Below are 14,685 nucleotides of genomic sequence, written 5' to 3'. Positions count from 1 at the left end.
CAGCTGTGACAGCATTTTTGGAACTCACATCACCAACTGTTTCACTTACGTAGCGTTATTCTGCAAGTTCCCAGCCCCCAGAGATAATTAGTGCTGATAATACCACATTCAATTTTAGTTCTGATTCTGGTAAAGAACAGCACTTACCCAGTTCCCAGGATGAGTTTGTTGTAATGTGTCATAACAGTGAAATCTGTCGCCCACTTAGATTTTTTGTTGACAGATTTTTCCTAAAAAGTGAGAGAGCTAGTTGTCATCCCTACATCATATGAAAAGACAAGACACCACAGATGAGGGCTGAATCTGTTCTTGGTGACACTGTTGCAAACGCACTGAAAGGGGGTTGCATGGGTTAACTAGGAAGAGTATATGTCCTTTATAGCCAGATCCTGCAAAGCACAGGACACTTCCCACTGAATATAATGGGAATTAAGAGGCACTCAGCATCTCTTGGGATCAGCCCTTAGTTCGTTTCATTTCCCAAGTCCCTCTGAGTGGAACCATTTCTTACACACAAAGCTGCTGCCTACAGGATATAGCCCAGAAGCAAATCTCAAAACGTTATATGGTGTCAAATTATTATATACAGGTCCAACCCTGCAGGGTGCTGAGCACTCAAGTCCCACTGAACCCTGGTAGAGTTGATAGCCATTGTCACTGGATCAGGACCTACAGCACTCAAAAAAGGTTAATACCTCTGAGAAGTTACTCGTGAACAGCATCACACGCTCAGCAAATACAAGTTTGTTCTGGTGATGTTATTACCATTTATTATCCTGTGGGCAGGGTTGTGGAGTATTCCAGAACCACCAGAAGAGGGATGGTCTAGGTATACTTGCTCCTGCCTCAGCTCAGGGAGCTTACTTGATGACTTCTTGAGGTCCCTTCCAGCCCCACATGTATGATCCTTCTCCACCTTGCTTGTGTAATTTCAGTTAAATTCAACTGCATTTAACATGTACTTTTCCCAGGTCACCTCAGGAAAAGCCAGGAGGGTGCTCAGGACCTCTGCAAATTCAGCCATTACAAACTTTTATTCCGAACAGCATGTAAAGAATCATTTCTGCTTTAAATCACCATAGAACAAGGGAGCATAATAAAAACTTATATTTTAAGAGCAGTTCCCTATCGTGCTGGTAATATAGCAGAATCAATCATGATTTACAATGTTGTACTTAAAATAAACAATTTAATTGTCAATGAAATCAAGCGTTCTAGCATTTCCATGAAACCTGAGCAGTTACTGAGAAAATAAAATGCACATACAAAAACCATCTTGCTTCGTTTCAGCTTTAGTTGTGGAGACCAGAAGGAAATAACTCCATCTTCTTGAGTCATTACTAAGGTGTTGTCAAACAGAGAACAAATGCGCAGGACAGGCTCTCCAGGAGAGCGTTCTACTATCACAGCAGGAAGCGAGAATGTCAGCTCCTTTAATCGGGCAGATGACACGTCTTGTTCTGCATATTCTAGCTGCATGTATGTGCAGAACTCATCCTAGTACAGAAAAGAGCTGGTGATTCATAGTTATAATAGAAAGACAGCGAATATGTTACTATGGTGGTGCCTAGAGGCACCAGTGAGAGTTGGGGGCCTTTTGTGCTAGGCATTTTACAAACATACAGAAAAACAAGGCACCTGCCACAATGAAATTGTAATCTAAGATGACCAAGATGGAACAAGTTGGTGCAATAAATAGAAGGAATGTGAGGGAGAGGACAAAGGCAAATGCAATAGGAATATGCTGCTACACAGACCAGCAACGGCCCCTGTCCTTACATGCTTTGCTGAACCATGTCTTAAGTTCACAACTTGAGGGTTACAAGTTTTTTATTTATAATAATAATAATAATAATACGAATAATATATTTATTAATAATTATCAAGTATATTGTTATTATTATAAGATAAAAAATATATCAGCAATCCTCACTGGCCAGCTACCTAGTCATTATTTCTAGCTGGAAGAAACAATGTCACATTCTATATTAATATCATGAGATGCAGGTACTTTATTTTTTGGAGCACGAGTTGCATGCTTAGTGCTGTACAGAACAAAGAGAGCATTGACAAGATGCTGGAGCTGTGAATTTATGTAAGTTTGATTGGAAAAGGATTCCAGAATAATATTCCTAACTTCTTGCTTACTTAAGTCAAAATTCAACCATGAGACTTGGACCCCTTCCTAGGTCATACTCTAAAGTAGGATAAAATGATGCATGCTGGGGAATATTTTCAATTTGAAACAATAAATCTCATTTTAATACTCTCTCTCTTTCCAAAATATTCTGTAAACTATAATTATACATTTTGCCCCTTCCCTTTGAATTAAATTTCCACCACTGATTTAAAAAGGTTGAATAAAATAAACATTTAGTCCCACTTGAGTTATGTCTCCAGAAGTTGTGGATCTGCAATTCTGACACACTTTCCTTACTGACAAAGTTTTGATCCACGAACTGCAAAAAGCCCCCGAAACAACCACCACCCACACATACACTCACTCACCCACTGAATTCTTCCCGTTGCAGCACAGTCTATTTTCATGAAAAGTTTTTCTATTTGTTCATCACTCTACGGGAAAAAGGCATATTAAAAGTATTGTTATATATTACAAGTACAGTATATGAAGAATAATCAAAAGATTTTAAGTTTTCATAGTGCATCTCTCCCCAGCTAGGGACAACGGGTTTTGCAAATGCTACATTATTTAAATTTTTAAAAAAATTCTATTTGATTTCCTAGCTTGTTTCCAAATGTGAATCACATTGGAATACTCCAAATTTGTTGTGTTTTATCTAAACTTTTCAAATCCTCAGATCCAAAGACTGAACACAGAAGAAAAAGTTCCAGATGTTGTTCAGATCTGTTAAGAGAGTTGTCCTAAAGGGTCCAATCCTGCAGTGTTTACTCGGAAGAACTCCCAGTTTCAAGTCCAGAATGGGAACTTTAACACTCATTTGCTCTGAACTTTTAGTACAGATGTATAACATTCTTGGGTTTGCAGGAAGAAGCCAGTCAATCCAACAACTCATGGATCAAATATATTCAAGATTTCAAGGTTATGCCCAGAGCTGAGCTAGGCTTTAACGTAAAAGGTTTTCTATTATACAACTTTTTTAAGAGAATTGCTCACTTACTGTTCTATGTGGTGCCATACAGTTCTTCACTACCTGCTTGAATTTCTCCATATCTAGTGATTTACATCCATTCTTTTCTAACTCCTGAAAGCAGAAGCAGCAACAGGCAAAGCACAGTTAGCTACTGAAAAGGACTACCTTTGATTTGCTTGTTGTAAAAGAGCATCGTTATGTGAGTACCTTAACATGAACCTAATCTTCAGGACCATTTCCTCTTTAAAACTTGGTCACAGTCTTATACTATATATTGTGGGATGCCACCTGAATTTTTACAGTACGCTAGCCTAGAAAACATGGTATCATAGCCTTAGCTTGCATTAACATAGATAGATGCTTAGATACGCATGTATCAGCCTATTGCTCTAAATTATAACATTTAGACTGAGATTTCTCATGCTTTCTTACTCCCGAATTTTTTTTAATAATATCAAGAAAATCTGTGTAGCTATTTTTTAGTTACCTGAATGTGATAATAATATTGTTTATCCTACTCATTAAAAATAAACTCCAAACCCTTGCCAAAAAAACATTCAGACTGGTTTTGCACTCGGATACATAAAAAATGATGGTAGTTTCAAACTTCTAATAAATGTAGCCTTTTTTGAGAAAGGCTTAGTTTGCTAAATTTGGGAAATGCTGGCAGAGAAAATTATAACTATTAGGGAAATAGTTTCAAGTGTATGAGCCATATTTTAATTTAACTTATTGATTTAATGTGTTAATCTATCTGGATATCCAGAAGATCCCTCTCTCCCCAGCACACAAAGGACCCAGATTCAGGATCTACCAGTTTCCTTATTTGGGAAGCAAAGGATTTACAGTGGGCACAATACCAGTGGATGCTAGTGGGTATCAATATTTTCACAGCTTGGTATATGTGCTAAGTACCCAAAAGCATCCATTAACACTTTTCAGTTCATACATGGGTACCAGCAACTCAAGGAAATGGGAACACTGAAGGCTTGGCTACACTTGCGAGTTACAGCGCAATAAAGGAGCCCTGGGCACACGAGCTCACTACCCGTCCACACTGGCAAGGCACGTAGAGCACTCTGACTCTGCAGGTACAGCGCTGCTGGTACTCCACCTTGGCAAGTGGAATAACGTTTGCTGTGCTCCCACTGGAGTGCCGTGGCACCAATGTGGACAAGGTGTTGCATTACTGTGCTCTGATCAGCCTCTGGAAACGTCCCATAATCCCCTTAAGTCAAGTGGCCACTCTTCTCATTGTTTTTGAATCACTGTAGGAATGCGGATATGCCCTTTGAAAGCTCCGTTTCTGACAGCGGGCATGGTTACCTGCTCCGAGACAAAGCAACCATTAGTGTGGAATGCTGTGTGTGAGAGAGAGAGGCGGAGGGGGAAGGGGGGGTCTGCTGCTGTCTGAACTTACAAGACAGCATGCTGACATGCTCTCAGTCCCCCAAAAACCCACTGTCTCTCCCCCCCACATACACACAACACACTCCCTGTCACACTCCACCCCCACCCCAATTTGAAAAGCACGTTGCAGTCACTTGCATGCTGGGATAGCTGCCCATAATGCACCGCGCTCAATGCCACTGCAAGTGCCGCAAATGTGGCCATGCCAGTGCGCTTGAAGCTGTCAGTGTGGACAGACTACAGCGCTTTCCCTTCTGTGCTCGCCGAAGGCTGGTTTAACTCAAAGCGCTCTACATCTGCAAGTGTAGCCGTGCCCTGAGACAATATTCAAAATGTTTGGTATCCAAGAAGAGTATTACAGCAAGTCATGGAGCATATAATGGACAATAACGAGTGTACTTGTAAAGTAGTCTAACATCATCAATCATCAGCCTTTTACCGTGTTCCTTTATGACTAGTAGGAAGCCTAAGACAGACCACAAGGTTAGACAAACAGAACAGGAACGTTATATGAAAAGGAACAGCATGCTCCTCTAGTCTGACCCTTCTAACAGTCTGCTGTTAGCAAGGGTTGGCATGGCTATAAATGCTATATTACTGCTTGTCCAGTCCATCCTATCACAGGACACCTGGTGTCAAGGTAGACTTCTCGATAGGATATTGTGGGTTTGTAATATATATCAGGCCAGACTGTTATTCCATAGATCCAACACAGCCCACCTGTTCCATACAGAAGTGGGTGGCTTAACCGCCTTCCTCCAGACCTAGCAGGGACCTCTCTGGTCTGTACCGGGGAGGTAAAAAGGGAGAAAGAGGGTAGCTGGGAGGATCAGTGGGTGGGCTGAAGGGAGCATGTAAATCCTCCTCTATCTGGTCCCAGGGAAGGATCCTGGAAAAGTTAATACATCTTAGAGCTCTACCACCTTTGTGGTATAATCCCTGGGTCTCGGAGGCCGACATAGACAGAGGAGAGTCCAATGAAGTCATGCTGCCAGGGAGCTGGACGAAGCTACCAGGGCCAAGGAAGGGGCACAGGATGTCTGGCTGAGCAGCCCTGGCCTCCCCAGACCCACCAGGTTTGGGGGCAGTCTCTGGATCACGTTCCACAAGTGAGGAAAGGGAAGTTCAATCCTCCCCATGCCCAACGGGGCAGTTTGGGACAGTGGTCAGTGTCCCATCTACCCAGCCTGCAAGGATGTTCAGGTCCATGAACTGAGCAAATACATCTCTTTCCCCACCATCAATCTGAAAATATGCCCTTCAGGCCCAGGCTACAATTGGCCCCAATCTCACCACTCCCCACCAGGCTCTAAATTGTTGTGAAAAAAATGTATGAATAGAGTCTAACCTGAAAGTGGTGAATTGTTCCTCGCTTTTTATTTTTCCTTCTCTTATTCTTTCCTTCCATCTCTCCCTTCATCCTCCCTAGCACTAAACTCTTTTGTCTCTTTTTCTCCCTTTTATTGTTTTACTGTCTCTCTCCTATCACTGTTCCCCATTCTTTCCTTCCCTAGTCCCCCATCTCATCTCACTCCCCATCCTGTTTCCCTATTTCCTCTCTGCCTCTCCCTCCCTGCAGGGCACCAATCCACATAAAAGACCTCGGAACAGCTCCCATGGACTTCAGTTGGATTGGGCCCTCCCCCCCACCTTCTCATTTCTCTCTCACTGGCCCCTCTTCTCTCTTCTGGGTCACCCCTGTTTGTTTCTCCCTCCAGCCATGTAGCCCTGTTTCATTTTCCCCTCCCTCCCTTCCGCTGACCCCCTGTGGGAGCACAGGCGCTCTGAGTGAGTAGGACATGGTTGGCTAGAAGTGCAAGTAAGTGTCGGTTTGAGCCTGAGCATTGAGTTTGGCTCATTTCAGACCATATATTAATGCCTCTCAGTGCTATTTCTAGGGCTTGAATTCAACCAGATGGGAGGAGTCATTGTATTTCCAGAACTGATGACTGCACTGCTCAACTTATCAAACTTCCTCTAAAGCAGGGGTGGGCAAACTACAACCTGCGGGCTGGATCCAGCCCCTCAGAGCTTTGGATCCGGCCCGCAGGATTGCCCCCCATGGTGCCCCAGGCCCTGTGTCACCGTCAGAAGCAGCCGGCATGTCCCTGTGGCCCCGGGGGCGGGGGCAGAGGGCTCCATGCATTGCCCTTGCCTCCAGGCACCGCAGTTCCCATTGGCCGGGAATGGGGAACCGCGGCCAGTGGGAGCTAGAGGGGAGGTCCCTGGAGGCGTGGCACGGGCAGCATGTGGAGCCCAGGGACCACGCAGGGACACAGGGCCGGCCACAAGGGAGCCTGCCCCGGCCCCGGTGCGCGTCGCTGCCACCCCTGAGCCGCTTTAGGAACGGGGCGCCGGGACAGAGCCTGGAGCCCGAACCCCTCCTTCACCCTGCCCCCCAACTCCCTGCCCTAACCTCATTGCCTGCACCTTGCACCCCAACTCCCTCCCCTGAACCCCCTGCCGCACCCAACCCCCTGCCCTGAGCCCCCTGCCGCACCTCACACCCCTCCTGTACCCCAACTCCCTGCCCTGAGCCCCCTGCCGCACCTCACACCCCTCCTGTACCCCAACTCCCTGCCCTGAACCCCCTGCCGCACCTCACACCCCTCCTGCACCCCAACTCCCTGCCCTGAACCCCCTGCCGCACCTCACAGCCCTCCTGTACCCCAACTCCCTGCCCTGATCCCCCTGCCGCACCTCACACCCCTCCTGTACCCCAACTCCCTGCCCTGAACCCCCTGCCGCACCTCACACCCCTCCTGTACCCCAACCCCCTGCCCTGAGCCCCCTGCCGCACCTCACACCCCTCCTGTACCCCAACTCCCTGCCCTGAACCCCCTGCCGCACCTCACACCCCTCCTGTACCCCAACTCCCTGCCCTGAACCCCCTGCCGCACCTCACACCCCTCCTGTACCCCAACCCCCTGCCCTGAGCCCCCTGCCGCACCTCACACCCCTCCTGTACCCCAACTCCCTGCCCTGAACCCCCTGCCACACCTCACACCCCTCCTGCACCCCAACTCCCTGCCCTGAACCCCCTGCCGCACCTCACACCCCTCCTGCACCCCAGCTCCCTGCCCTGAACCCTCTGCCGCACCCCAACCCCCTGCCCTGAGCCCCCGCTGCACCCTGCACCTCCATGCACTCCAACCCCCTCCCCTGAGCCCCCTGCCGCACCTCACACCCCTCCTGTACCCCAACTCCCTGCCCTGAGCCCCCTGCCGCACCTCACACCCCTCCTGTACCCCAACTCCCTGCCCTGAACCCCCTGCCACACCTCACACCCCTCCTGCACCCCAACTCCCTGCCCTGAACCCCCTGCCGCACCTCACACCCCTCCTGCACCCCAGCTCCCTGCCCTGAACCCTCTGCCGCACCCCAACCCCCTGCCCTGAGCCCCCGCTGCACCCTGCACCTCCATGCACTCCAACCCCCTCCCCTGAGCCCCCTGCCGCACCTCACACCCCTCCTGTACCCCAACTCCCTGCCCTGAGCCCCCTGCCGCACCTCACACCCCTCCTGCACCCCAGCTCCCTGCCCTGAGCCCCCTGCCGCACCTCACACCCCTCCTGTACCCCAACTCCCTGCCCTGAACCCCCTGCCGCACCTCACACCCCTCCTGCACCCCAGCTCCCTGCCCTGAGCCCCCTGCCGCACCCCAACCCCCTGCCCTGAGCCCCCGCTGCACCTTGCACCTCCATGCACTCCAACCCCCTGCCCTGAGTCCCCTGCTGCACCCTAACTCCTTGCCCTGAGCCCCCTGCCACACCCCACACCCCTCCTGCACCCCAACCCCCTGCCCTGAGCTCCCTCCCAGACCGCACCCCTCCTGCACTCTGCACCTCTCCTGCACCCCAACCCCCTTCCCTGAACCCCCTCATACACCCCGCACTCCTTCTCTGCCCCAATCCCTTGCCCTGAGCCCATTCCTGCACACCGCACCCTCTCCCACACCCCGCACTCCCTCCCACACCCCAATCCCCTGCCCTGCACACAATTTCCCCACCCAGATGTGACCCTTGACCCAAAATGTTTGCCCACCCCTGCTCTCAAGGGTTGCAACATTTGCACAGATTTCAGGAAGCTGCTAGCAGGGGGCTTAGTCAGCACATCCATCTCATTTTGCAGTTGGCTCATTGACTCCTTCACAAGCAATCTGAGAACTTAAAAAACTGCTATTTTAGTTACTGCAGAGATTCTCAAGCTTTTTGATAATTTGGCTCATCTCATCTATGTAGTATCAGAACACTTGTAATGTATTTACCCTCACAACATCCCGGGGAAATAGGGGAAGTGCAATTACCCCCACTTTTGCAGATGGGGAACTGAGGCCCACAGAGGCTAAGCAACTTGCCCAAAATCACACCAGAAGTCTGGGATGGAGCAGCGAATTGAATTCAGATCTCCTACGTTCCAGGCTAGCTCCCTGATCATCCCTCTTCTGACAGAAACTTCCCCAGCCATTCACAGTCATGCAGACCACCACCTTGGGACTTCTAGAACAATAGCAGCATTAGGGAAGTATTTAGGTATTGGACTGCAACAAAACAAAGTACCATGCTACCTCTACTGCATGTTTCCTGCTCCTCCTCTCCCTTTGCACATGCTGCCTGGCCACCAGCTCCCTTCTCCTGCTACCTGGGTGTTAGGTTTCCTTCCCCCTCAAACATTCCTCTCCTTCCATTAGTTCCTGCCTTCTCTCCTTGCAACAGCTCCTGATTGTGGTTGGTGGCTCCAGTTCCTGAGCACAGCTCCCATTTCCCCTCTTCCTCCTACAAAACAGCAGCCCCTCACTAGGAAATTCACACTGGTGTAACTTCAGCATAAAGGAGATTGCAACAGTGCTGTTGTCTGCCATTAGGGTTTTGCACCGGTGTAACTACATTGATGTACAGGCTACTGGTAGATCTGCTCTCTCTGTATATTGTTCTTGCATGAGACCAGCTGTATTATTTTGTACAAAGACGTGTTCCACAAAGAATATTCAAATCTTCTGGGCATTCTGCTTGGCATATGCATTAAGAAAACCCCATATATAGTTCAGAGAAAAAAAAAAAGAGTTTGTCATGTTAACAATTAGATCCACAAGTTCAGCCTGAAATATTCTTTACCAAAAAGCAAACTAGGAAAGATCACAGTTCTGAGAAACAAACATGGGTGTGAGTGACAACTACATATGGAAACAAACCTCAATGCATAATGTACCTATTAACAACATTACATAAAAGCACAAGACACAACATTACCTGAAACATCTGAAGTACCAACCATGATTCTATAAATGATTCCTGTATTACAGTGGTACCCAAAACAGGCTCATCGCTGTACAGAGAAAAACAGTTCCTGCCCCCCAAGTTTATTGCTAATCTACACATTGTTTTGCATAAATTGGGCATTTCCTTTTGTGATCAGGGCTATGTACTGATATGATTTCACTAATAAAGTCATACCTGAAAAGCTGTATTTAGTTTCTGAAGTTGTTCAAGGGTCACTTGTTGTTCAATCTTTCCAAAATAAAGAGAGAAAGCAAGAGTTAAAAATATATGTACTGTATTAGAGCCACACCTTTAGTGAAGACACAAAAGTGGAATACACAACTGATATGAAGCCTGAGTGTGTTCATGTTTAAAAGGGAGTCGAGAGGAAAGGAAAGAAGAGGATCTCTACTTACGTACAAGTTAAACCAACTTCTTTCCCCTCAGATTGTTTTCTTAAACATAATTGTTACATCAATGCTAAGAAAATCCCAATTGTACATTCTCTGAATTAAGATTCAATCCTACACCTACTGAAGACAAAGGGGTTTGTAATTGCCTGTAACTGGAAGAGGATCAGGCCCGTTCTTTGTTTTATCAAAATCATCTTTAAACTAAGCCTTATGACAGACTAAAGGCCTGATCCTGTAAAATATTGAGAACGCTCAACTTCACTTGACTGTTTTCAGTTTCTACTGAAGCCACACACATTGCTGGAGATGCTCAAACCACCACATAATCAGACCCTCAAATATGAAATGCATTTTTATATACCTCTATGAAGACAAAGTAAAAGAGCATCCATCTGTCCTTTTCCCTGAGTCCCTTTGAATCCAGGAGGCAATATTTACTGTAAGTGTTTTAGGTGTTGTTATTTATTCAGTAGATTGACAAGCAATTGTTTCAAATGTTCACTGAGCTGCATTCATCAATAATTTATTGAATAAACAATGTGTCTTTTGAAACTGTAATCTATGCAACACTACAATTGTTGGCTTCATTGAAATGATAAACAATGAATCAAGCTGCATTTCACTTTGGTTTTAATCATAATTATTAAGGCAGTGCCTAAGGACCAACCAAGGACAGGGCCCCATTGTGCTAGGCACTATACAAACAGAGCAGCAAACAGTCCCTGCCCAAGGAGTTAACAGTCTAAATAGACAAAACAGACACAGGGTAGGGGAAAGGTTATAAAAACACACAAACAGAGCGAACAATGTGATGGCAGCAAACCTGAGGTTAGTTCCACAATTTTTTGAGGGCAGGTGAGTTTAGTTTGGAAGAGATCAGCTACCTGGAAAGAAAACTGAAGGGAGATGGGACACTGAAGGGCAGGGGAGAAGGTGGTAAGAGGGGCAGGTGTGGAATGCAGCTGAGGTGAAGAGACTGTGAGGAAAGGGAGGGAGAGGGTTACAGCAAACCACCAATTAGCACAGGGCAGAGAAAGTCCTGTCAAAACTGTACACAGGTCTCTGAATTCTGCTTTGTCTGCTTCAGCTTCTACTGGACAGAGCATCTGGCTGGCTCCTCCCTGTAGTTCCGCCCCCCAAACAAGGCCACATACATAGTGGAGTGGGGGTGAAGTGTGAAGTAACCACCTGGATCCTAGTTTCCCCAGAGATGGGGTGGAGTGTCTTCCCTGCACTGTTCTGGGTGCAGGGATACTGGGGAAAGAGGTGGCCCTGGCTGGACCTTATTTTACCTCTTCCCACCCCCATCAATGCAGCATTCCCTGCTTTGGATCCTTTTGCCACGGCTCCTACTGGCTCGAGTCTCTAGCTCAGAGGGGGGCAAACTACGGCCTGCGGGCCACATCTGGCCCGCAAGACCCTTCCCTCTGGCCCCCAAGCTCCTGCCAGGGAATGGGGTCAGGACAGGCTTGCAGAGGAGCCAGCCCAACTCCCCGGCAGCGGTGTGGTGAGCGGGGCAGAGGCTAGCCCCTGGTCCTCCCCTTCTTTTCCCCTGCCTCCCTCGCAGTCACAGTTCCCCCAGCACCTGGGCAGCGTGGCTACAGCTCCGGCCAGGTGGCATGGCTATAGCACGGCCCAACCTGGTGCCCCAGGGCAGGGCGGTCAGGGAGAGTTTCGGGGGGGGGGGGGAGGTGAGGAACAGAGGGAGTTGCATGGGGGTGGTCAAGGGGCCTGGGCCCTGCTGCCGAGGACAGGGACAGAGCAAACCAGGGCCCCCCTCCACCTCCAGCATACTTGGCCCCTGTCCCCAGTAGCCAAGCCCAGACAGGGAGTGAGCCCTGCCCGACTGCCAGGGAGAACAGCCGAACGAGCAGGGAAAACGCACAGGGAAATGACTGAGCCCCCCTTTCCCCCACCCCACAGGTAACATGGGGCGGGGAGAGCAGGGAGGGTTGGATGGGGGTAGGGGGGGCACTACAGGGGGCAGTCAGGGGGCTGGTCAGGGGGCAGAGAGCAAGGGTGTTTGGATAGGATGCAGGAGTCCCAGGGGGTAGTCAGGGGTGGGGAGCAGGGGAGGTTTGATGGGGGTGGGAGTTCTGGAGGGCTGGAATGGGGGCAGGGGCCAGGCCACGCCTCGCTGTTTGGGGAGGCATCGCCTCCCCCAGCCTTCCCTATCTGGCCCTCCATACAATTTCTGTACCCGATGTGGCCCTAGGGCCAAAAAGTTTGCCCACCCCTGCTCTAGCTGATTCACTTAAAGTTCCTTCTTATCCACAGTATCTGTGGCAAAGTGAGAGTGCATCATGACTGATCTAACATAGACACAACAACAATTTACCACAGACATGATACTTTTACCACTGTATAAACATGCAAGAGTAATAATACTTATAATTTATATTGAGCTTGACACCTTCCAAGCACCACACAAATATTAAGGGGAAAATTCTGCTCTTGAATACAAATACACACACACACACACACACACACAGAGTTTCAGTGGATGTAATATTTAATAATAACTCCAGAGGCCAGTTGGTTTGAGAAGAGGTACTTTTGACTGAGTCTACTCAGGCTTCTGGAAATATCTTGGTAACGCTGGCCATGCTCAGAACCCTAACACACTGATAATTCCCCATATATGTAATGGTACGTATCATTGCACAGACACTCCCATAAGTCGCCACTCATGTTAAGGCTATCAGCTTTTCATACTTGGATACAAGTGCAGAATTTGTCTGACTAATCCACCCTTGTAATTACCCTTCTCGCTGCATAATATGTTTATAACCAGGAATATTTTAATATTTCTTACTGTGACATTAAGAACAGCCCAGGGGGCAAGGGGCACTCTGATATCTGCTATTGAATTTCCAGCTGGCCTACCAGTTCTAATGTAATGAAATGTATCTGATAAGTGCCATGCAAGGTATCAACAGAAAGCTCATAACCCACTGGTTACTAATATAATTGCATGTTGGTAGTCCATTGCAGCCAACGATAACGATATTGTTGCAGTTCTCATCTATGGCTACACATTTGACTCTGAAGTCCAAACCCTGGTGCACTGAGTTGGCCGCACTGAGGGCATGGGAAGTCTGTATCTTTGATGTTTGATGATGCAACTCTGTGGCGCCTTTCACATGCAGCCTGGAGATGATTTTGTCGATCCCTCTCAAACCTGTTACATGCTGTTCTTAACAGAGACTGCCAGTGAGCCCTGTTCTGAGCCAAGTTGCTCAAGTTCTCTGGGAATGATGCCAGCCCACTGGAGACTGCTCTTCAGATTATCTCTGAAGTGCTTATATGGACGATCCTTCTTTCTTTTGCCCTGACTCAGCTACAAGATCTGTTTTGGGAGATGGTGTTCTTCCATTCTGATGACATGTCTGGTGCACCTAAATTGTGCTCTCAGTAACATTTCCTCACTGTTGGTTGTGTTTTCTTTCTCAAGGACACAGGCCCTAGCTACCTCTGGGCCCTGGGGGTGCTCAACCCCCCGCTCCACCCTAGACCCCGCCCCCACCCACCCTCTTCCTCCAAGCCTCCATCCCACCCCACCTCTACCTGCCCAGTTCTGCCCCAGGCACCACCCCCACCCAACCCCTTCCCCCACACCCCCACTCCTGCCCTGCCTCTTCCCGCCCCTTCCTGCCCAGTTCCGCCCCTCCCCTGAGTGTGCCCCGTCCCCGCTCCTCCCCCACCCCTCCAGCACCTCCTGCACACCACAGAACAGCTGATCTGCAGCAGGCGGGGGGTGCTGGGAGGGAGGGGAAGGAGTTGATCGACAGGGCTGCTGGTGGACAGAAAGTGCTGGGGGAGAAAGGGGGAGCTGACTGCCAGTGGGTGTTAAGCACCCACTAATTTTTTTCCATGGGTGCTCACTGACCCATGGAGTCAGCACCTATGCTCAATTACCTTAATATTGGTCACTCTGTCCTGCCAGTGAATGCTCATTATTGAGTGGAGGTAGCACATGTGAAATTGCTAGAGCAATAAAGAGTCCATGTCTCAGATCCATACAGGAGAGATGTTAGAACCACTGAACTGTAGATCTTCAATTTGGTGGAGAGACGAATGTTGTGTTGGTTAAGGACTTTTGTTTGGAGTCAGCCTGGGTGGCTTTACTGATTCTGGAGGCAATTACCTTATCAAGGGAACTGCCACTTGAGATGGTGCTGCCCAAATACTTGAACTGATCCACATTTTTCAGCTGTATGCCTTAGATGAAGATGGCTGGCACTGGGGCATTGGAACAAGACCTCTATCTTACCAAGATTGAGCGTAAATCCAAAGAGCTGGGATGCTTCAAAAAACCTATCAACAATGGCCTGAAGGTCATCATATCTATGGACCATTAAGGTGCAGTCATCTGCAAAAAGTGCCTAGATGAGAAGTCTCTCCAGCATCTTGGTCTTCGCATTGAGTCTTTAAGATCAAAGAGGGAGCCATTGAGTCAGTAGCGGATGTATATCCCCTGATCCAAGTCCC

The 14,685-nt window shown here is 48.4% G+C and overlaps 1 protein-coding gene across 1 annotated transcript in view; it reads right to left on the bottom strand.

Moving 5' to 3' along the window:
* LOC311521453 (cilia- and flagella-associated protein 337-like) overlaps window positions 1-14,685 on the bottom strand; it is a 75,477-nt gene that overhangs the window by 47,366 nt on the left and 13,426 nt on the right. Inside the window, exons 3-7 of the mRNA XM_084629787.1 lie at window positions 9,977-10,030; window positions 3,141-3,224; window positions 2,509-2,574; window positions 1,267-1,497; window positions 148-230 (exon numbers count right to left, since the gene is read on the bottom strand). Coding sequence (XP_084485913.1) covers window positions 148-230; window positions 1,267-1,497; window positions 2,509-2,574; window positions 3,141-3,224; window positions 9,977-10,030 — 518 coding nt within the window. The remainder of the gene's footprint in view (window positions 1-147; window positions 231-1,266; window positions 1,498-2,508; window positions 2,575-3,140; window positions 3,225-9,976; window positions 10,031-14,685) is intronic.

This window comes from Lepidochelys olivacea (assembly GCF_965140295.1).
Source record: "Lepidochelys olivacea isolate rLepOli2 genome assembly, chromosome: 1".
Lineage (NCBI taxonomy): Eukaryota > Metazoa > Chordata > Testudines > Cheloniidae > Lepidochelys > Lepidochelys olivacea.
This window is presented reverse-complemented; position numbering and strand designations above follow the sequence as displayed.